This window comes from Salmo trutta, unplaced genomic scaffold, assembly GCF_901001165.1.
Source record: "Salmo trutta unplaced genomic scaffold, fSalTru1.1, whole genome shotgun sequence".
NCBI lineage: Eukaryota > Metazoa > Chordata > Actinopteri > Salmoniformes > Salmonidae > Salmo > Salmo trutta.
Window position 1 is genome coordinate 8,665,230 of NW_021822911.1, and position 23,762 is coordinate 8,688,991.

Consider the following 23,762-nt stretch of genomic DNA (forward strand, 5'->3'; position numbering starts at 1 on the left):
AGGCCAGCAGCAGCGGGAGGAGAAGGCTAAGGAAGAGGTTTTTCTGATGGTTAGGCTATCTTGTTTCAGAGGGGTGTCATCAATAGCACATAATGACAAAGTGAAAACAGGTAAAAAACAGAAATACCTTATTTACTGAAGTATTCAGACCCTTTGCTATGAGACTCGAAATTGCTTTCAGGTGCATCTTGTTTCCATTAATCATCCTTGAGATGTATCGACAAGTTGTTCGGAGTCCACCTGTGGTAAATTCAATTGATTGGATATGATTTGGAAGGCACACACCTGTCTATACAACGTCCCAGAGTTGACAGTGCATGTCAGAGCATAAACCAAGCCATGAGGTCGAAGGAACTGTCCGTAGACCTCCAGGACAAGCTTGTGTTGAGGCACAGATCTGGGGAAGGGTACCAAAAACAAATTCTGCAGCATTGAAGGTCCCCAAGAACACAGTGACCTCCATCATTCTTAAATGGAATTCTCTTCTTAGAGCTGGTCACCCGGCCAAACTGAGCAATTGGGGAAGAAGGGCCTTGGTCAGGCAGGTGACCACAAACCTGATGGTCACTCTGACAGAGCTCCAAAGTTCCTCTGTGGAGATGGGAGAACCTTCCAGAAAGACAACCATATCTGCAGCACTCCAACAATCAGACCTTTATGGTAGTGGCCAGACAGAAGCCACTCCTCAGTATAAAGCATATGACAGCCTGCTTGGAGTTTGACAAAAGGCACCTTAAGGACTCTAAGACCATGAGAAACAAGATTCTCTGGCTTGATGAAACCAAGATTTAACTCATTGGCCTGAATGCCAAGAGTCAGGTCTGGAGGAAACCTGGCACCATCCCTACGGTGAAGCATGGTGGTGGCAGCATCATGCTGTGGGGATGTTTTTCAGCAGCAGGGACTGGGACACTAGTCCGGAAAGTATTATGTGAAATTATTTTGATGTGATATTTAAATATTGTGTGAAATTATTCTGAATTGATATGAAAGTATTGTGTGAAATTATTTTGATGTGATATGAAACTACAGCAATTTATGTTTCTAGAAACGTATTGCAATTGAGAATCGATACACATTTAGATGGAATATTTGGCTATTTTGTTTCCCAGAGCCAGTCTACCTCTGAAAATAACATACAGTCCTTGGACCTTGAGGAGTAACAGGGGCAGAAATCAGCAGTAGAAACAAGAACAAAGCGTACTCCCTGCCCGTTTCTGTAAAAAACTGAGGGATGGGGCTGGAGAAATGCAACCATCCATGATATCAACATTCTAGTTTTAACCATGTTTTGAGGATATACAATGGTTGTTTATATTTACTGACAAACATTGGAGTAAAAAAAGCTTATATTTTGGGTTCTGATGGGGTACAACAGTTGAACTAAGCTCATGAGGCATTTATAAGTGATTTCTTCAAGAAACAATGGGTACATATCATTAATGTATAAGTCCCAAAATGGATGTAACAACTGCTGATTGCCCCTTTAAGAGAACATCTTGAGCTAATATAATAGGAGATATTGAGGACTACAGTATTTCAGGCATTGTCATTGGATGCATTTGATCAATTGTTAACGTTTTGTTGATGGTCCACTCTTGATGTTCTACACGTTACAGTGTAGCTTCAGCCATTCCTACAGAACAACATTAAAGTGTAGAACCCCTTTACTGCATATTGGTTCAACGACTGCAGAGACGGTACTTACTGGTGTTAAGCAGATCTCCAACCTCCTCTTCTTCCTCCAATGTAACAGTCATCTCCCCCTCCTCCTCTTCCTCCTCATCTTTTACTGTAACATCCTCCTCCCCTTTCACTCTGAACGCATCTTCCTCTTCTTTCACTGTAACGTCTTTCTCTTCTTCTTCTTTCACGGTAACAGCCTCACCCTCTACTTGTTTTTGTATTGTAACATCTTTCTCTTCCTCCTCCTCTTTCACCAGAGCTTCTTTCTCCGTCCAACAGACCTCTTCTTTAACAGGAGGAGAGTAGCTTAGTGAGCTCATGGTCGGGGATGTTAGCTAGTTAGCATTAGCGACTAGGCTAGTTCTAAGCTAACTTAGCAAACCAGTTAGCTGATAAACAACGTAAATATATAGAATTAAATGGGCCAACAAGTACATACGACAGAAGTGTGTTTAAAACACAGCGACTAATATACACCAAAACAGTGTAAAGAGCGTGAATGTTGTAGCTATGTTTGCTAGAAAGCTACCGAGGTGTCTGACTAGCTGTTGTTGTTGAAGGAGCGTCCCGTCCACTAGATTATACGTCACACTTGCAGCATCGCCTGAACCTAAAAGACGCACATCGCCATCTGCTGACTGGAGGGCAAAGCAGTGGAGGAACCAAACGTTTATTTTTCATTTATTTCATAAACGGTTAATATTATATTTAGTCGTTCAAAGAGAAGCATGTGTTGATTGATTCGTGTTTAATGAGTGAGAATTTAAAACAAACTTTACACCCACTACATGCCCACTACATGCCTTCCCTGTAGCTCAGTTGGTAGAGCATGGTGTTTGCAACACCAGGAATGTGGGTTCGATTCCCACGGGGGGCCAGCACAAAAAAAAAAAAAAAAAGTATGATATGTATGAAATTGTATGAAATGAGACTGAAACCACTCCCCTATCAACCAGTCATAGGTACTGGTGACAAAGCACCTCGTAACCTAGCTGGGAATGGGACAGACTGAAACCACTCCCCTATCAACCAGTCATAGGTACTGGTGACAAAGCACCTCGTAACCTAGCTGGGAATGGACAGACTTAAACCACTCCCCTATCAACCAGTCATAGGTACTGGTGACAAAGCACCTCGTAACCTAGCTGGGAATGGACAGACTGAAACCACTCCCCTATCAACCAGTCGTGGGGTACTGGTGACAAAGCACCTCGTAACCTAGCTGGGAATGGACAGACTGAAACCACTCCCCTATCAACCAGTCGTGGGGTACTGGTGACAAAGCACCTCGTAACCTAGCTGGGAATGGGACAGACTGAAACCACTCCCCTATCAACCAGTCATAGGTACTGGTGACAAAGCACCTCGTAACCTAGCTGGGAATGGGACAGACTGAAACCACTCCCCTATCAACCAGTCATAGGTACTGGTGACAAAGCACCTCGTAACCTAGCTGGGAATGGACAGACTGAAACCACTCCCCTATCAACCAGTCATAGGTACTGGTGACAAAGCACCTCGTAACCTAGCTGGGAATGGGACAGACTGAAACCACTCCCCTATCAACCAGTCATAGGTACTGGTGACAAAGCACCTCGTAACCTAGCTGGGAATGGGACAGACTGAAACCACTCCCCTATCAACCAGTCATAGGTACTGGTGACAAAGCACCTCGTAACCTAGCTGGGAATGGGACAGACGGAACCCTTCTGTGGTAACAGACAGGGGAGATTTGTAATCAAATGTAATTCCCAGGAATGGGGTTCATATGAACCACAGAGACTGTGTGTGGGATAATAACATGGCCGTGCCCAACCCTGCTTGTTCCCTCGACTCCTCTACCAACCACCCATCTCCAACAGGGCCCTTAACCTGTATCACTAGACACCTCATAGTGAGCTACAGGTAGGAATCAGCAATGAATCCCAATAATGAGACACCTCTGGGGAGGGGTGTCAGCAACATTTAAATAATATATATAGTGTTTTATGATAAACCGTTTTTACAAATCTGTCAAGACACCAACTTAGACTTTACCGATTTTGATGTGATATTTAAGTATTGTGTGAAATGATTTGACGTTATATGAAAGTACCGCAATTTATGTTTCTAGAAACATATCGCAATTGAGAATCAATTCACATTTAGATGGAATATTTGACTATTTTAGCTGCCAGAGCCAGTCTACCTCTGAAAATAACATACAGTCCTTGGACCTTGAGGAGTAACGGGGGCAGCAATCAGCAGTAGAAACAATAACAAAGTGTACTCCCTGCCCGTTTCAGTAAAAAGCTGAGGGATGGAGCTGGAGAAATGTAACCATCCATGATATCAACATTATAGTTTTAACCATGTTTTGAGGATATACAATGTTTGTTTATATTTACTGACAAACATTGGAGTAAATAAAAGCTTATATTTTGGGTTCTGATGGGGTACGACAGTTGAACTAAGCTCATGAGGCATTTATAAGTGATATCATGAATGTATAAGTCCCAAAATGGATGTAACAACTACTGATTGCCCCTTTAAGAGAACATCTTGGGCTAATCTAATAGGAGATATTGAGGACTACAGTATTTCAGGCATTGTCATTGGATGCATTTGATCAATTGTTAACGTTTTGTTGATGGTCCACTCTTGATGTTCTACACGTTACAGTGCAGCTTCAGCCATTCCTACAGAACAACATTAAAGTGTAGAACCCCTTTACTGCATATTGGTTCAACGACTGCAGAGACGGTACTTACTGGTGTTCAACAGATCTCCAACCTCCTCTTCTTCCTCCAATGTGACAGTCATCTCCCCCTCCTCCTCTTTCACTCCATAAACTGCATCCTCCTCTTCTTTTACTGTAACATCCTCCTCCTCTTTCACTCTGAACGCGTCTTCCTCTTCTTTCACTGAAACGTCTTTCTCTTCTTCTTTCACGGTAACAGCCTCACCCTCTACTTGTTTTTGTATTGTAACATCCTTCTCTTCCTCCTCCTCTTTCACTAGAGCTTCTTTCTCCGTCCAGCAGACCTCCTCTTCTTTAGCAGGAGGAGAGTAGCTTAGTGAACTCATGGTCGGGGATAATAGCTAGCTAGCATTAGCGACTAGCCTAGTTCTAAGCTAACTTAGCAAACCAGCTAGCTGACAAACAACGTAAATATATAATTAAATGGGCCAACAAGTACATACGACAGAAGTGTGTTTAATACACAGCGACTAATAAACACCAAAACAGTGTAAAGAGCGTGAATGTTGTAGCTATGTTTGCTAGAAAGCTACCGAGGTGTCTGACTAGCTGTTGTTGTTGAAGGAGCGTCCCGTCCACTAGATTATACGTCACACTGGCAGCATCGCCTGAACCTAAAAGACGCACATCGCCATCTGCTGACTGGAGGGCAACGCAGTTGAGGAACCAAACGTTTATTTTTCATTTATTTCATAAAATATTAATATTATATTAAGTCGTTCAAAGAGAAGCATGTGTTGATTGATTTGTGTTTAATAAGTGAGAATTGAAAACAAACTTTACACCCACTACATATTTTCATTGAATCGTACTTCTGACATGGATCATTTTGACCCCAGAGGCATATCTTTTATCATAGCCAAAATGTGGTTTATTCAATTCTTCCAAATTTTCATGACTTTGTCAATCAACTTGTTCTTAAGAAATCTATATCATGGTTTAGTGTTTCTGTATCAATATGGACTTTTAACAAATTCAAATCCTTTGGAGTCATTTTGACTCCAGCCAAAAGCATCTTTGATAAATGGGACGTTTATTTCAAATCAAAATCACATTTTATTGGTCACATACACGTGTTTAGCAGATGTTATTGTGGGTGTAGTGAAATGCTTGTGTTTCTAGCTCCGACAGTGCAGTAATATCTAATAAGTAATATCTAACAATTTCACAACATATACCCAATACACACAAATCTAAGTATTTGAATCTAGGTTTCTCTGTAGACATGATCCATCCCACCAGAGGGTGGAGGGGCTCCTGTAACAGTGGTTTTAACCAGATAGACACATGCAGACACACAGTATAGTGCCTCCCATGTACTCTCCTAAGATTGGACTCTTCTATACCACATATCACATGACTGTGTACAAAACTGCAAGGGGTATACAGTGCATTCATTAAGTATTCAGACCCCTTCACTTTTTAAACATTTAGTTACATTACAGCCTTATTCTAAAGTTGAATAATTTTATAATTGAATAATCAATACCCCATAATGACATCACAATAACCCATAATGACAAAACAAAATCATTTAAAAAAAACATTTTTACAAATGTATTGACTTAAGTATTCAGACCCTTTGCTATGAGACTCGAAATTGAGCTCAGATGGATCCTGATTCAATTGATCTTCCTTGAAATGTTTCTACAACTTGGAGTCCACTTGTGGTAAATTCAATTGATTGGACATGATTTGGAAAGGCACACAACTGTCTATATAAGGTCCCACAGTTTACAGTGCATGTCCGATCAAAAACCAAGCCATGAGGTCAAAGGAATTGTCCATATTGCTCTGAGACAGGATAGTGTCAAGGCACAGATCTGGGGAAGGGTACCAAAAAATGTCTTCAGCATTGAAGGTCCCCAAGAACACACTGGCATCCATCATTCTTAAATGGAAGAAGTTTGGAACCACCAAGACTCTTACTAGAGCTGGCCGCCTGGCCAAACTGAGAAACCGGGGGAGAAGGGCCTTGGTCAGGGAGGTGAACAAGAACCTGATGGTCACTCTGACAGAGCTCCAGAGTTCCTCTGTGGAGATGGGAGAACCTTCCAGAAGGACAATCATCTCTGCAGCACTCCAGCAATCAGGCCTTAATGTAGTAATGATTAAATTGTCCAAATTTATTTCAATGGACAATTAAGTGAACTGTTCACTACTGTAAGTTGCTCTGGATAAGAGCGTCTGCTAAATGACTAAAAGGTAAAATGTCTTACTTGTACCTCAGCCAGCATTGTGAATGGTTAGGAAATAAAATGTCATGTTTTACTCGTACCCCAGCCAGCATTGTGAATGGTTAGGAAATAATATGTCATGTTTTACTCGTACCCCAACCAGCATTGTGAATGGTTAGGAAATAATATGTCATGTTTTACTCGTACCTCAGCCAGCATTGTGAATGGTTAGGAAATAATATGTCATGTTTTACTCGTACCTCAGCCAGCATTGTGAATGGTGTCTGATGCAGTGACATACTAGACCATGGCAGTAAATCTAATACTTAGGTGTTTTTAGTCAGGCATGAAAGGTCTGGGGTGGTTCTGTGGTTATAAGTTACTGACCTTGGAATACATTTCTGGCCATGCTGGCAGGGTCTGAATCAAACCCAATGTCCACCTGGTACACTGACAGGGTCTGAATCAAACCCAATGTCCACCTGGTACACTGGCAGGGTCTGAATCAACCCAATGTCCACCTGGCACACTGGCAGGGTCTGAATCAAACCAAATGTCCACCTGGTACACTGACAGGGTCTGGATAAAACCCAATGTCCACCTCGTACACCGACAGGGTCTGAATCAAACCCAATGTCCACCTGGTACACTGACAGGGTCTGAATCAACCTAATGTCCACCTGGTACACTGACAGGGTCTGAATCAAACCCAATGTCCACCTGGTACACTGGCAGGGTCTGAATCAAACCCAATGTCCACGTGGTACACTGACAGGGTCTGAATCAAACCCAATGTCCACCTGGTACACTGACAGGGTCTGAATCAACCCAATGTCCACCTGGTACACTGACAGGGTCTGAATCAACCCAATGTTAAGGGGAGGGAAGATTGGTCAAGAGGGTGATGATTATTGTTGTTCTACTCCCTGATTGTTATGCAACAACACTGTTTACAAAAGCTTTGTTAAATCAGCACAACAGTTTTCAGCTGTGCTAACATAATTGCAAAAGGGTTTTCTAATAATCAATTAGCCTTTTAAAATGATAAACTTGGATTAGCTAACACAACGTGGCATTGGAACACAGGAGTGATGGTTGCTTATAATGGGCCTCTGTATGCCTATGTAGATATTCCATTAAACAATCAGCTGTTTCCAGCTACAATAGTCATTTACAACATTAACAATGTCTACACTGTGTTTCAGATCAATTTGATGTTATTTTAATGGACCAAAAAAGTGTTTTTCTTTCAAAAACAAGAACATTTCTAAGTGACTCCAACCTTTTGAACGGTAGTGTTAATCATTTTAGAATAAGGCTGTAATGTAACAAAATGTGGAAAAAGTGAAGGGGTCTGAATACTTTCCGAATGCACTGTATTGTTACACCATGTAGGAGCAGTATAGACCTAGTCTGTTCATTATATACATCTACATGATGTATTGTTACACCATGTAGGAGCAGTACAGACCTAGTCTGTTCATTATATACATCTACATGATGTATTGTTACACCATGTAGGAGCAGTATAGACCTAGTCTGTTCATTATATACATCTACATGATGTATTGTTACACCATGTAGCAGCAGTACAGACCTAGTCTGTTCATTATATACATCTACATGATGTATTGTTACACCATGTAGCAGCAGTATAGACCTAGTCTGTTCATTATATACATCTACATGATGTATTGTTACACCATGTAGGAGCAGTATAGACCTAGTCTGTTCATTATATACATCTACATGATGTATTGTTACACCATGTAGCAGCAGTATAGACCTAGTCTGTTCATACATGATGTATTGTTACACCATGTAGCATCAGTATAGACCTAGTCTGTTCATTATATACATCTACATGATGTATTGTTACACCATGTAGGAGCAGTATAGACCTAGTCTGTTCATTATATACATCTACATGATGTATTGTTACACCATGTAGCAGCAGTATAGACCTAGTCTGTTCATTATATACATCTACATGATGTATTGTTTACACCATGTAGGAGCAGTATAGACCTAGTCTGTTCATTATATACATCTACATGATGTATTGTTACACCATGTAGGAGCAGTATAGACCTAGTCTGTTCATTATATACATCTACATGATGTATTGTTACACCATGTAGGAGCAGTATAGACCTAGTCTGTTCATTATATACATCTACATGGTGTATTGTTACACCATGTAGGAGCAGTATAGACCTAGTCTGTTCATTATATACATCTACATGATGTATTGTTACACCATGTAGGAGCAGTATAGACCTAGTCTGTTCATTATATACATCTACATGATGTATTGTTACACCATGTAGGAGCAGTATAGACCTAGTCTGTTCATTATATACATCTACATGATGTATTGTTACACCATGTAGGAGCAGTATAGACCTAGTCTGTTCATTATATACATCTACATGATGTATTGTTACACCATGTAGGAGCAGTATAGACCTAGTCTGGTCATTATATACATCTACATGATGTATTGTTACACCATGTAGGAGCAGTATAGACCTAGTCTGTTCATTATATACATCTACATGATGTATTGTTACACCATGTAGGACCAGTATAGACCTAGTCTGTTCATTATATACATCTACATGATGTAATGTTACACCATGTAGGAGCAGTATAGACCTAGTCTGTTCATTATATACATCTACATGATGTATTGTTACACCATGTAGGAGCAGTATAGACCTAGTCTGGTCATTATATACATCTACATGATGTATTGTTACACCATGTAGCAGCGGTGTGGAGGTACAGTGGGGGACAAAATTGTTGACCCCCTTGATAAAGATGAGCAAAAACGACTCTATAAAATCAAGAATTCAAATACTGAGCTATATTGTATGTAAAACATTTTTGGGGGGAAGTTATATTATTTTATACTAATACAATTGCTCAGAGAAAGAGATTTAGTTTAACATGTAATTCTCAAAAGGCAGGGGTCTGAATTATTGTCACCCATGTTTTCAATACTCCAGCACTCTCCCCTTGGGAGGATAATGACACTGAAATGTTTAATGAGATTAGAGAACACATTGGGTGGGATCTTAGACCCTTCCTCCATACAGAATCTCTCCATGTCCTTGATTTATTTTGTCTGCGCTTGTGGACTGCCCTGTTCAATTCAAACCACAGGTTTTCAATGGAGTTCAAGTCCGAAGACTGAGATGGCCATAGAACATTTTTGATTTTATGCCCAATTAACCATTTCTTTGTGGATGTTGATGTGTCTTGCTGGAAGACCCACTTATGGCCAAGTTTCAGCCTCCTAGCAGAGATGTAACCAGGTTTTGGGCTAAAATATCCTGGCAGAGGGTAAAGTTTATTTATTTATTTTATACAGTCATTTTTTCTCGTCTTTATCAAGGGTATCAATAACTAGGTGCTTATTTTGATATCTAGTTATTTGACTGAGTTAGAAATACAGATGTGGAGTAGATGTAGTTTGTTTTAAATTCTCATTAAAAAAATGAACTAATCAAACAACACTTGTTGCTCTTTGTACGTGTTGATATAATATTCATATTTAATGGAGAGGAAAAAAACGTTTCCCTAAACTGCTTTATAATATTATAATTCAACGAAGAATAAAAAAAGTTTTCCCTCCTCAACTGCGTTTCCTCCCTCCAGACAGCAGATGGCGATATGTGTCTTTCAGGCGATGTTTCTAGTGTGACGTATAATCTAGTGGACGGAACGCTTCTTCAACAACTGCAGCCACCTCGCTAGCTCGCTAGCCGACAAAGTCTGAACATTCAAGCTCTTTAGACAATTTCGTGGTTTATTTGCCGCTATGATTTAAACATCATTATGTGGAAACAACTAGCTACCCCATTTAATGTAATATTTACGTTGTAAGTCAACTAGCTGGCTGGTTAAGTTAGCACTAGTCTAGTCGCTAATGCTAGCTAGCTATTAACCCCGACCATGAGTTCACTAAGCTACTCTCCTCCTGCTAAAGAAGAGGTCTGTTGGACTGAGAAAGAAGCTCTGGGACTGAACGTTGTCGTGAAAGAGGAGAAGGAAGAGGAGGATGTCACAGTAAAACAAGAAGTAGAGGGTGAAGCTGTTACAGTGAAAGAAGAAGAGAAAGGCGTTACAGAGAAAGACACCTTCAGAGTGAAAGAGGAGGAGGATGTTACTGTGAAAGAAGAGGAGGAAGATGCAGTTTTTGGAGTGGAGGATGAAGAGGGGGAGATTACTGTCACATTAGAGGAGGACGAAGAAGAGAAGACTGGAGAACTGATTAACACCCGTAAATACAGTGAGTACTATCTTATAAAACAGGGACATTGATCTGATTAACACCAGTAAATACAGTGAGTACTATCTAATAAAACAGGGACATTGATCTGATTAACACCAGTAAATACAGTGAGTACTATCTTATAAAACAGGGACATTGATCTGATTAACACCAGTAAATACAGTGAGTACTATCTTATAAAACAGGGACATTGATCTGATTAACACCAGTAAATACAGTGAGTACTATCTAATAAAACAGGGACATTGATCTGATTAACACCAGTAAATACAGTGAGTACTATCTTATAAAACAGGGACACAAACTCTGCAGTTGTTGAACTAATGTGTGATTTTTGTACTTGATATTTTTTTTTACTAAATCTTTTTACTAAATATTCTAGGCCCTCAGTTTTCTGCTGCAGTGAGTTTAGGACAGACACAGCTGTTGGCTTTTTGTGCAAAGCTCCACAACTCATTAGTGGTGGTGCATTAAGACAATCAGAAATACTATCAGACATCCCCAAATGGGCACATTTATAGACCTACATTTGTACACAGGCCAGGTAGACTAGTCCTACTTCTATATGTCTAATTAGGTGTGTGTCTTTACTCAACATTGACAGGAGTGTTTCAAGCAAAAGACAATTAATAAATTGACAAAACTGAAGCATCTTGTGGGGTCAGGTCTGGGTGGTCTGCCAGGGGACGTTTCATTTAGTATCTGTTTGGGTCGGCATGGGGGAATGATTGTATTGTCCCATAGTATGTTGTACCGAAGTTGACCAACTGAAAGGGAGTGTAACTTAATGACTATAATTACTGTTCCCTGTAGGAAAATAAATAAATCCTAAATCATTTCAGTTTGCTAAATCCAGTGGTTCTAACCAAGAGTCACTTTAACTTTATTGACACCCAAATGGATACATTAATGCGGTTCTTCAATAATTACACATAATACTGTAGATGTTTAGTTACAGTCACATGTTCAACTATCATCAGCTGATCCAGGAAATAATTTTCTGAATGACAGTCACATGACAAACATCACGACATGCAACAACAACCAAAGTGCTTCTTCATTCATTACTCTGGTAAAGACAGTTATGCTGTGCTCCACGTTGGATCCAACATCCCTAGCAAATTGATGTTTATAATGTGTTATTGTCTGGTTGATTTACAGTAGGGTCTCGTTAGTCTGTTTGGACACAGAGATACTTAGCTCATAATGTGTAGAGAACTGTTCCTTGATGGATAGGCTATTGCACAACACACAGAGATATTTTCCTTTATTCAGGACATTTAGAATGACAACACATTACAGAGTAGCCTAGTGGGATTATTCACAAAATGATCTGGTGATCAGGTTATGAAATGTCATGACAAAGACATTTTAGTTTCCATGTTTCACCTGAAATATTAAATGATTTATAGTCCTAGGTCTATGTTGTTGTTAGGTGATGTTATGGGTCCTACAGTGATATGCAACTTTTCAGGGAAGTTAGGATCCAATATACACAGGCAGTTAGGAAAGCTAAGGCTAGCCTTTTCAAACAGAAATTTCCATCCCGTTGTACAAACTCAAAAAAGTTCTGGGACACTGTAAAGTCCATGGAGAATAAGAGCACCTCCTCCCAGCTGCCCACTGCTCTGAGGCTAGGAAACACTGTCACCACCGATAAGTCCACTATAATTGAGAATTTCAATAAGCATTTTTCTACGGCTGGCCATGCTTTCCACCTGGCTACCCCTACCCCGGTCAACTGCCCGGCAACCCCCACAGCCACTCGCCCAGGCCCCCACCATTTCTCCTTCACCCAAATCCAGATAGCAGATGTTCTGATAGAGCTGCAAAATCTGGACCCCTACAAATCAGCGGGCTAGACAATCTGGACCCTCTCTTTCTAAAATTATCTGCCAAAATTGTTGCAACCCCTATTACTAGCCTGTTCAACCTCTCTTTCGTATCACCTGAGATTCCCAAAGATTGGAAAGCAGCTGCGGTCATCCCCCTCTTCAAAGGGGGAGACACTCTAGATCCAAACTGCTACAGATCTATATTTATCTTACCCTGCCTTTCTAAGGTCTTTGAAAGACAAGTTAACAAGCAGATTACCGACCATTTCAAATCCCACCGTACCTTCTCCGCTATGCAATCTGGTTTCTGAGCTGGTCATGGGTGCACCTCAGCTACGCTCAAGGTCCTAAACGATATCATAACTGACATCGATGAGAGACATTACTGTGCAGCCGTATTCATCGACCTGGCCAAGGCTTTCGACTCCGTCAATCACCACATTCTTATTGGCAGACTAAACAGCCTTAGTTTCTCAAATGACTGCCTCGCCTGGTTCACCAACTACTTCTCTGACAGAGTTCAGTGTGTCAAATCAGAGGGCCTGTTGTCCAGACCTCTGGCAGTCTCTATTGGGGTGCCACAGGGTTCAATTCTCAGGCCGACTCTCTTCTCTGTATACATCAATGATGGCGCTCTTGCTGCTGGTGATTCTTTGATCCACCTCTACGCAGACGACACCATTCTATATACTTCTGGCCCTTCTTTGGACACTGTCTTAACTAACCTCCAGATGAGCTTCAATGCCATATAACTCTCCTTCCATTGCCTCCAACTGCTCTTAAATGCATGTAAAACTAAATGCATGCTCTTCAACCGGTCGCTGCCCGCACCTGCCCGCCCGTCCAGCATCACTACTCTGGACGGTTCTGACTTAGAATATGTGGACAACTACAAATACCTAGGTGTCTGGTTAGACTGTTAACCCAACCTTCCAGACTCACATTAAACATCTCCAATCCAAAATTAAATCTAGAATCGGCCTCCTATTTCGCAACAAAGCATCCTTCACTCATGCTGCCAAACATACCCACGTAAAACTGACCATCCTACCGATCCTCGACTTCGGCGATGTCATTTACAAAATAGCCCCCAACACTCTACTCAACAAATTGGATGCAGTCTATCACAGTGCCATCTGTTTTGTCACCAAAGCCCCATGTACTACCCAACACTGCGACCTGTACGCTCTCGTTGGCTGGCCCTCGCTTCATACTCGTCGTCAAACCCACTGGCTCCAGGTCATCTACAAGTCTCTGCTAGGTTAAGCCCTGCCTTATGTCAACTCACTAGTCACCATAGCAGCACCCACCAGTAGCATGCACTCCAGCAGGTATATCTCACTAGTCACCCACAAAGCCAATCCTTATTTGGCCGCCTTTCCTTCCAGTTGTCTGCTGCCAATGACTGGAACGAACTGCAAAAATCACTGAAGCTGGAGACTCATATCTCCCTCACTAACTTTAAGCACCAGCTGACTGAGCAGCTCACAGTTCACTGCACCTGTACATAGCCCATCTGCCAATAGCCCATCCAACTACCTCATCCCACACTGTATTTATTTATTTCTTGCTCCTTTGCACCCCAGTATCTCTACTTGCACATTCGTCTTCTGCACATCTATCATTCCAGTGTCTAATTGGTATATTGTAATTACTTCGCCAACATGGCCTATTTATTGCCTTACCTCCCTTATCTCACCTCATTTGCACACACTGTATATAGATTTTCTTCAACTTTATTGTTGACTGTATGTTTTGTTTATTCCACGTGTAACTCTGTGTTGTTGTATGTGTCGAACTGCTTTGCTTTATTCTTGGCCAGGTCGTAGTTGTAAATGAGAACTTGTTCTCAACTTGCCTACCTGGTTAAATAAAGGTGAAAACATAATAAATTAACAGTGGATTTCTGCTGTTGTGGGCCTTTAACCATCTGTCTGACTTTGTCGATCACACAGGAGAGAGACGGGACTATCGTGGATCCTCTGGGGAGCCTCAACAACATCATGAAGCTGAGGAGGCAGAGAACAGTCTCTCCAGATCAGAGCACCTCAATAAACAACAGCAGAGACCCACAGGAGAGAAACCTTACTGCTGCTCTGACTGTGGGAAATGTTTCTCAAGATCGAATTCACTAAAAGTACACCTGAGAATTCACACTGGAGGGAAATCTCACTGGTGCTCTGACTGTGGGAAAAGATTCAACTCTACAATAGACCTTAAAATACATCATAGAATTCACACAGGGGAGAGAACTTTTGGCTGTGATCAATGTTTGAAGAGTTTTTCTCAGCTAAAAACCCTGAAATCACACCAGAGAACACACACAGGAGAGAAACCTTATGGCTGTGATCAATGTGGGAAGAGTTTTACTGTGTCAAGCTCCTTGATAGTGCACCAGAGAACACACACAGGAGAGAAGCTTCACCATTGTTCATTTTGTGGGAAAAGCTTTTCAACATCACACACCTTGAAGGTGCACCAGAGAATGCACACAGGAGAGCGACCTTATAGCTGTAATCAATGTGGGAAGTGTTTTTTTACATCTAGCAATCTGACTAAACACCAGAGAACACACACAGGAGAGAAACCATTTAGCTGTAATCAATGTGGGAAGAGTTTTGGTCAATCTGGAGATCTGAAGATACACCAGAGACTGCACACAGGAGAGAAACCTTATGGCTGTGATCAATGTGGGAAGAGATATAATCAGTCGAGCAGTCTGATAGTACACCAGAGAACACACACAGGAGAGAAACCTTATGGCTGTGATCAATGTGGGAAGAGTTTTAATCAGTCAAGCAGCCTTGTGGTACACCAGAGAACACACACAGGAGAGAAACCATATAGCTGTACTCAATGTGGGAAGAGTTTTGTTACATCTGGCTGTCTGATGACACACCAGAGAACACACACAGGAGAGAAGCCTTATAGCTGTGATCAATGTGGGAAGAGTTTTACTCAGTTAAACAGCCTGGTAGTGCATCTGAGAACACACACAGGAGAGAAGCCTTATAGCTGTAGTCAATGTGGGAAGAGTTTTAATTGGCTAAACAGCATGGTATCACACCACAGAACACACACAGGAGAGAAACCTCATAGCTGTAATCAATGTGACAAAAGATTCTCAGATAAAAGATATCTGATTAAACATCAGAAAATACATAGATGAAGGTTGTTTCATGATATCAATGTAATGTCACAATATGTTTTTTACATTGTTGTAGGAGTATTTTAATTATGTCACAATGTGGAACCCTAAATGTTTGTTCATTTGATTTGAGATCTTCATTGTAAAGGGTTTAAACACTGTTTGTTCAATGAACCATAAACAATTAATGAACTTGCACCTTTGGAACGGTCCTTAAGACACTAACAGCTTACAGTAACATCTCACAGCAAGAACTGGCAAATCTGGTGAAGTCCATGAGGAGGAGATGCACTGCAGTACTTAATGCAGCTGGTGGCCACACCAGATACTGACTGTGACTTTTGATTTTGACCCCTCCTTTGTTCAGGGACACATTATTCAATTTCTGTTAATCACATGTCTGAGGAACTTGTTCAGTTTGTCTCTCAGTTGTTGAATCTTGAATATCAAATATTTACACATGTTAAGTTTGCTGAAAATAAACACAGTTGACAGTGAGAGGATGTTTATTTTTTTGCTGAGTTTATTTGTTGTCTTAAGGGGGAAGGTGTTACAGGCTTTGGTTTTTGCATTTATGTTTTGAGGTTGGACGTCAGCACGTCTAGCTCGTTAGCACGTCTAGCTCGTTAGCACGTCTAGCTCGTTAGCCCGTCTAGCTCGTTAGCACGTCTAGCCCGTTAGCACGTCTAGCTCGTTAGCACGTAGGACGCACTGATTGGTGTCACCTCGTTAGTCAGTATGTGTTACACCTGTGCTGGCTTGTCCATCTCGTTAGTGGGAAGGTGTTTCACCTGAGCTGGTCCAGGTTCTATTTAAGAGTGTCTGGCCCAGTGCTCCAGTTGTCTTGATACATGTGGAGAGTCAACACCTTTAGTTGCTCCACCTTTTTGGTTTACTTCCTGTCTTTAAGTTTGGTGTGGGTTTTTCTTTTGTTTACCTTTTCTTGGGCAGATTTAGTGGGTCTCATGGTGGGTGTCTTTTAGGTCCCAGTTGTTGTTACTAGTCAACTTCCAGTGGACACCCCCATAGTGTCTTTCAGAGACCCTCCTAAAAAACAAGTTATATTTTGGGTTGGATATTGCATCCAATTAATATTTTAATCAATGGCATTTCCTTAGAATGTTCATTAGTCTTTCAGTTGTTAATCTTCTGTTTGTTGTGTACTAAATATTTCTGTTTATTTTCATTTTTTTGGTTTTTTTTTGTGAAACCATTGTGTTGCATCCATGTCTGAAAGGTGCTGTATAAATAAAGCTTGATTTGATTTCAACAAATTAACCCAATGACTGACCAATCAACAGACTCCTGGTCCCTCTTAGTATGAAAGCCAGTATCAATCCCACTTTTCCAGCCTGCTGAAGGCGTGGTGGAGTGGTAAACACCACCCCCGGCTCTACCAGGGGCTTGAGGTGGTCTCCCACAGCTCTGCTTATGTCATGTTCTGTGGCCTTGCTGTTCCATTTCTTGACTGTCCCTGCAACACAGAAACACATTTAGTCATATTAAATATAACACTCAAAGTAATGGATATGGAGCATCTATGGCCTCAGTTACACCTGGCACCTAAATGTGACTTCTGTCATCTGATCACTCCAAGCTGCATAAGGTTCAGCTCTACCAGGATGGGCCTTTAACATAGTCTGGATGCAGCCAGGCCACCAAATATGCATCAGCAATGTAAAGAGGTGGGGTGAATGAGTGGAAAAGTACATTTGACACAAATGACCTTCATAATATCAAAGAACAAATGTGTGTGTCTGAGGGGAAATTAACTTTCATACAGCCAAAAGGGGTGAGAAATTACACCAATATCAGTGGACAATTTGCACTAATGTAAATAAACATAGATGATGGAACATATTCCCTTTTGCTGACGTGATGAACCGCTAAGGGGACATAAATATTTACCATCTAAACCATGTGTGACCTCTCACCTCTCTGGCTGTAGAAGTGTTCTTCCTAACCAGTCCCTCAACAGCTCTCTGACTGAGCTCCACCCTCACTGGGTCTTCAGAGGAGAGGAAGGCTGAGGAGGGATGGAAGGATGAATGGATCAGTCAGTCAATAAAGTGTAGAGCTGCTGTCTATGCTGTCTGAAAAAATCACTATTTTAGTAGTTCATTAAAGTAAATAAGGCTTTATGACTGCTGAATACCAACTATCAATCACTTAGATCATGTATTTTCAGGTAGAGATACATCCTTGGGACATCCCTAGCCCATTGAAGTTGACATTTAAAATGGTTAAGGTTAGGGGTTAAGGTTAGGGTTTAGGGTAGGGATGTCCCAAGGATCCCGGATAGCATTGACCATTGTGCATTCTTCTGTCTCTTTTACATAGCAGGTGATGGGTTCTGACTTCTGAACTTGAAAATATTAAATATCTTTATTATGTGAAATTGAATGAAACAATAATGTATGTTGATGCTAATATGATGTACAATATTCCATTATGTTTCTATATGATAACAATAGAGTCAAATATTGAATATGACATATACTATTTTTTAACAGTTTCACTAATTCATTTTAATTAACTTAATCATTATGATTCAACATCAGTTCACCGTCTCACCTCATACTGTATTGGAGCAGCAGCAGCTGACTGCCCGGTTCAACATCAGTTCACCGTCTCACCTCATACTGTATTGGAGCAGCAGCAGGTGACTGCCCGGTTCAACATCAGTTCACCGTCTCACCTCATACTGTATTGGAGCAGCAGCAGCTGACTGCCCGGTTCAACATCAGTTCACCGTCTCACCTCATACTGTATTGGAGCAGCAGCAGCTGACTGCCCGGTTCAACATCAGTTCACCGTCTCACCTCATACTGTATTGGAGCAGCAGCAGCTGACTGCCCGGTTTAACATCAGTTCACCGTCTCACCTCATACTGTATTGGAGCAGCAGCAGCTGACTGGCCGTTTCAACATCAGTTCACCGTCTCACCTCATACTGTATTGGAGCAGCAGCAGCTGACTGCCCAGTTCAACATCAGTTCACCGTCTCACCTCATACTGTATTGGAGCAGCAGCAGCTGACTGCCCGGTTCAACATCAGTCGTCTCACCTGATACTGTATTGGAGCAGCAGCAGCTGACTGCCCAGTTCAACATCAGTTCACCGTCTCACCTCATACTGTATTGGAGCAGCAGCAGCTGACTGCCCGGTTCAACATCAGTTCACCGTCTCACCTCATACTGTATTGGAGCAGCAGCAGCTGACTGCCCGGTTCAACATCAGTTCACCGTCTCACCTCATACTGTATTGGAGCAGCAGCAGCTGACTGACCAGTTCAACATCAGTTCACCGTCTCACCTCATACTGTATTGGAGCAGCAGCAGCTGACTGCCCGGTTCAACATCAGTTCACCGTCTCACCTCATACTGTATTGGAGCAGCAGCAGCTGACTGCCCGGTTCAACATCAGTTCACCGTCTCACCTCATACTGTATTGGAGCAGCAGCAGCTGACTGCCCGGTTCAACATCAGTTCACCGTCTCACCTCATACTGTATTGGAGCAGCAGCAGCTGACTTGATCGTTGATACTAATCATCATGTTTGAATCTGAGAGTAAATAGAGCCGACTACACTCTAAAAATGAAGGGTTCAACTGGAGTTGTTCTCAGATCCCCTAAGAACCATAGGGTTCTTGGTCAATGAAAAACAGCCCCAAAAGGTTCTTCAAAGAACTTGTTAGAAGGTGGGTTCATCGAGGAACCTCCGTTGTTGCTGGACTTCTTCCGGGAACTTCGCAATTACAACTGAAAACGATGGTGACAAGTTTGGATGCGACAACAGTTAAAAAGGTTAAGTTGGGTTGATGTTTGGCTCTGAATATGTCTCGAAATCATTTATTATAATAATATAACATACTAATAATGAATAACGAAGACAATGATGGTTTTCTGTGAATATCTTCCATAACGTTACTATAGTTAACCTGTCTGGGCTAGGGGGCAGTATTGAGAATTTTGGAAAAAATATGTTCCCATTTTTAACTGCCTCCTACACCAACTCAGAAGCTAGAATATGCATATTATTGTTCAGGTTTGGATAGAAAACACTCTGAATTTTCTAAAACTGTTTGAATGGTGTCTGTGAGTATAACAGAACTCCTATGGCAGGCAAAAACCTGACAAGGTTTCAAGCAGGAAGTACCCTGTCTGACAAGGAGTCGTGCGTCTTGCATCTTTTTATTGAAAAGTAAGGATCTTAGCTGTAACGTGACAATTCCCAGGGCTCCAATAGGCTCTCAGAGCCCGCGAAAAACCTGAAGGTTTACGAGGGAGCCTCAGGTTGAAACAGATTATCGCCTTTTGTAAGTGGATGCTCAGAGGACCTTTGAATGATGCGCGTGCATGAGTCGCTCCCGAGGAGAAATTTTATTCGGCTGTTTAGGCTCAATGCATACTCCCGGTTGGAATATTATCACTTCTCTACGACATAAATGGCATAAAAATTGGTTTTAAACAGCGGTTGACATGCTTCGAAGTACGGTAATGGAATATTTAGACATTTTTGACACGCCAATGCGCCATGCGAGGGACCGTGAAGAAGCATTCTAGAACTCACTAACAAAACGTCGCTGTTTGGATATAACGATGGATTATTTGGGACCAAACCAACATTTGTTATTGAAGTAGAAGTCCTGGCAGTGTATTCTGATGAAGAACAAGCAAGGTAAGAACATTTTTCTTATAGGAAATGTGATTTTGGTGGAGGCTGACCTGGGTGGGTATCTAAATAGCTAGCCCTGTAATGCCGGGCTATGTACTTAGATTATTGCAAAATGTGCTTCATCCGAAAAGCTATTTTAAAATCGGACATATCGAGTGCATAGAGGAGTAATGTATCTATAATTCTTAAAATAATTGTTATGCTTTTTGTGAACGTTTATCGTGAGTAATTTAGCAAACTGTTAGTAAATTCAACGGAAGTTTGCCGGGGGTTATGCGTTTTCTGAACGTCACATGCTAATGCAAAAAGCTGTTTTTTGATATAAATATGAACTTGATTGAACAGACATGCATGTATTGTATAACACAATGTCCTAGGTGTGTCATCTGATGAAGATCATCAAAGGTTAGTGCTGCATTTAGCTGTGGTTTGGGTTTGTGTGACATTATATGCTAGCTTGAAAAATGGCTGTCTGATTTTTTCTGGCTGGGCACTCGGCTGACATAATCTAATGTTTTGCTTTCGTTGTAAAGCCTTTTTGAAATCGGACAGTGGGGTTAGATTAACGAGATTCTTGTCTTTAAATAGCTGTAAAATAGTCATATGTTTGAGAAATTGAAGTAATAGTATTTCTAACGATTCAAAAATCGCGCCACTGGAATTTCAGTAGCTGTTACGTAGGTGGGACGAAATCGTCCCACATACCCCAGAGAGGTTAATGAACGTAAATATTAGAAAGCCGGGTTTGACCGTCGGCGTTGTATGAGCTACAGTACAGTACCGTTAGCTAGCTAGTTAACGTTATGTCCTAACTAGGCACAACTAGGTTTGGATTATTTCCTCAACTATATTCTTTCCCATATATTGTATATCGTTTCCATTAAGCCAACATGGCTTTACACTCATTAATGTGAGTTTCCAATCTAGAGCAGTTCTCACTTTTGTGATAATGAACTAGCTAACGTTAGCTTCATTAACTAACTAACTAACTAAGGACGGTGACCTGTCCAGACGAGATGTTACAACGAACTGAATCGTCAATGGAGGTCTTCCTCTTTATATAGCCTGCTACAGCATGCAATACTATTAACTCACAAGGGGGCATAACGTTACATGTACAATACTGTCCCATTTTTGAAACATTACATGTACAATACTATGCCATTATGGAAACGTAACATGTACAATACTATCCCATTTTGGAAACATTACATGTACAATACTATCCCATTTTGGTAACATTACATGTACAATACTATCCCATTTTGGAAACGTTAGGGCTGTATGGCAGTACTGTTACTGTATGGCAGTACTGTATTGGCTAGTGCTTTCTCCAATATGTTCTTCCATTTTACATTATATTATTTGTCGATGCCATTTATCTTTCAATATTTATTTAATATATATATATTAATGCTTGTAAGACTATTCTTTGACACATTTTCTCTTCCTTTGAAATTGTTATAGGACAGAACATGGACAATGCAATTGGGATCAAGAAGAAGGTACAGATATGTTGTAGGACAGCTGCATTTGAAGTGTACATTTAACCTACATAGCAGTCAATACAAACATAGAACATCACCCAAAACACCCAAAACAAACACTCCCTGCCACGCCCTGACCAAACTACAATAACAAATAACCCCTTTTACTGGTCAGGACGTGACAGCACCCTCCCCCCCAAAGGTGCAGACCCCTTCTCCCCGGTGCTCCAGTCCACGCTGCTTGGTCTTCTTGTGGTGGGTGGTTCTGTAACGGCCGTCGAAGGGAGTAGACCAAGGCGCAGCGGGTTGAGTGCTCATATTTAAATATTTATTCGAACATTTAAACAAAACAAGAAAAACGACAGCCAAACAGTACTGTCAGGTACACTAAACACTAAACAGAAAATAATCACCCACAAAACACAATGAGAAAACCCCCTACTTAAATATGGTCTCTAATCAGAGGCAACGAGATTCAGCTGCCTCCAATTAGAGACCAACCCCAAATCATTCCAACATAGACAACCTAGATTAAACATAGAAATAGAATAACATAGAACATCACCCAAAACCCCCAAAACACACAAACAAACACCCCCTGCCACACCCTGACCAAACTACAATAACAAATAACCCCTTTTACTGGTCAGGATGTGACAATACACACTAAAGCTGAAAAAATCTGTATTTAGCATCAAGTCTACAATATTGTTAGTTTACCTATGATTCATCTTTAATGTTGTTTTTATTGTACATCATTAGTTGTATTTTTTTTAAATGTCATGTCATATATTCCCCTGTGGCTCAGTTGGTAGAGGATGGTGTTTGCAACGCCAGGGTTGTGGGTTTGATTCCCACGGGGGGCCAGTACAACAACAACAAAAATGTATGAAATGTATGCATTCACTACTGTAAGTCGCTCTGGATAAGAGCGTCTGCTAAATGACTAAAATTTAAAATTAAATTTTTTTTTAATGAAAAGCACTATACAAAGTAAATGTATTATTTATTATGGTCTGACATGCCTGCAGAAATGTTGCAATTTTGTAATGTGTTTTGTTTGGTAAATTGTTTTGTAAATATTAATTTACATTTGTGGTGCCACTAAATAAACAATGAATTATTTAAATCCATATTGTTATTATTATTATGTTTTTATAATGGAGGGAGGGTGGACAGGGAGTTTAAAAAATGAAACCCAAAAGGTTCTTTGAGGAACCATGATAAGGGGTTCTTCAAAGAACTTATAGGGGTACCCACAAAAGGTTCTTCAAATAACTTTTAGGGGTTCCCCCACAGTTCCAATTTGAAGAACCCCTAAAGGATACTCCAGGAACCTTTACTTTTTAGAGTGTATATTGATAAAATTCACCTTGTCCGAGAGACATTTACATAGTTATACACAGCCCAATTTGGGATGACTATTTTAGGGCGAAATAGTGGCCACAACAGACAGACCTGATATCGACCATAATTCGACGTCCTTGGACGTCACGTGCTGAGTGGGTATGACCAAAGTTATTCTATTTAGCTACACTTTGTAGTACATTTTAACACTATAATATATGTTTCTGATGCCACATCGCCCGTTTTCAAAGGGAGTCGTTGGTTTTTAGGGGCAGTCGCTTTTGAGCGTTTGAAAGTATTTTCTCAACTGCGATACCAACTCCAGTCAGCAGATGGCGATGTGCGTCTTTCAGGTGATTCTGCCAC

At 41.0% G+C, this 23,762-nt stretch overlaps 1 protein-coding gene across 1 annotated transcript; it reads left to right on the forward strand.

Annotated features, from left to right (window-relative positions):
- The first annotated feature begins 6,620 nt into the window (after positions 1 to 6,620).
- On the forward strand, positions 6,621 to 16,088 carry LOC115186452 (gastrula zinc finger protein XlCGF17.1-like). Its single transcript, XM_029746078.1, has 2 exons — positions 6,621 to 6,631; positions 14,860 to 16,088. The coding sequence occupies exons 1-2, from the start codon at positions 6,621 to 6,623 to the stop codon at positions 15,905 to 15,907; spliced, it is 1,059 nt and encodes a 352-aa protein (XP_029601938.1). The 3' UTR covers positions 15,908 to 16,088.
- Positions 16,089 to 23,762: the final 7,674 nt, after the last annotated feature.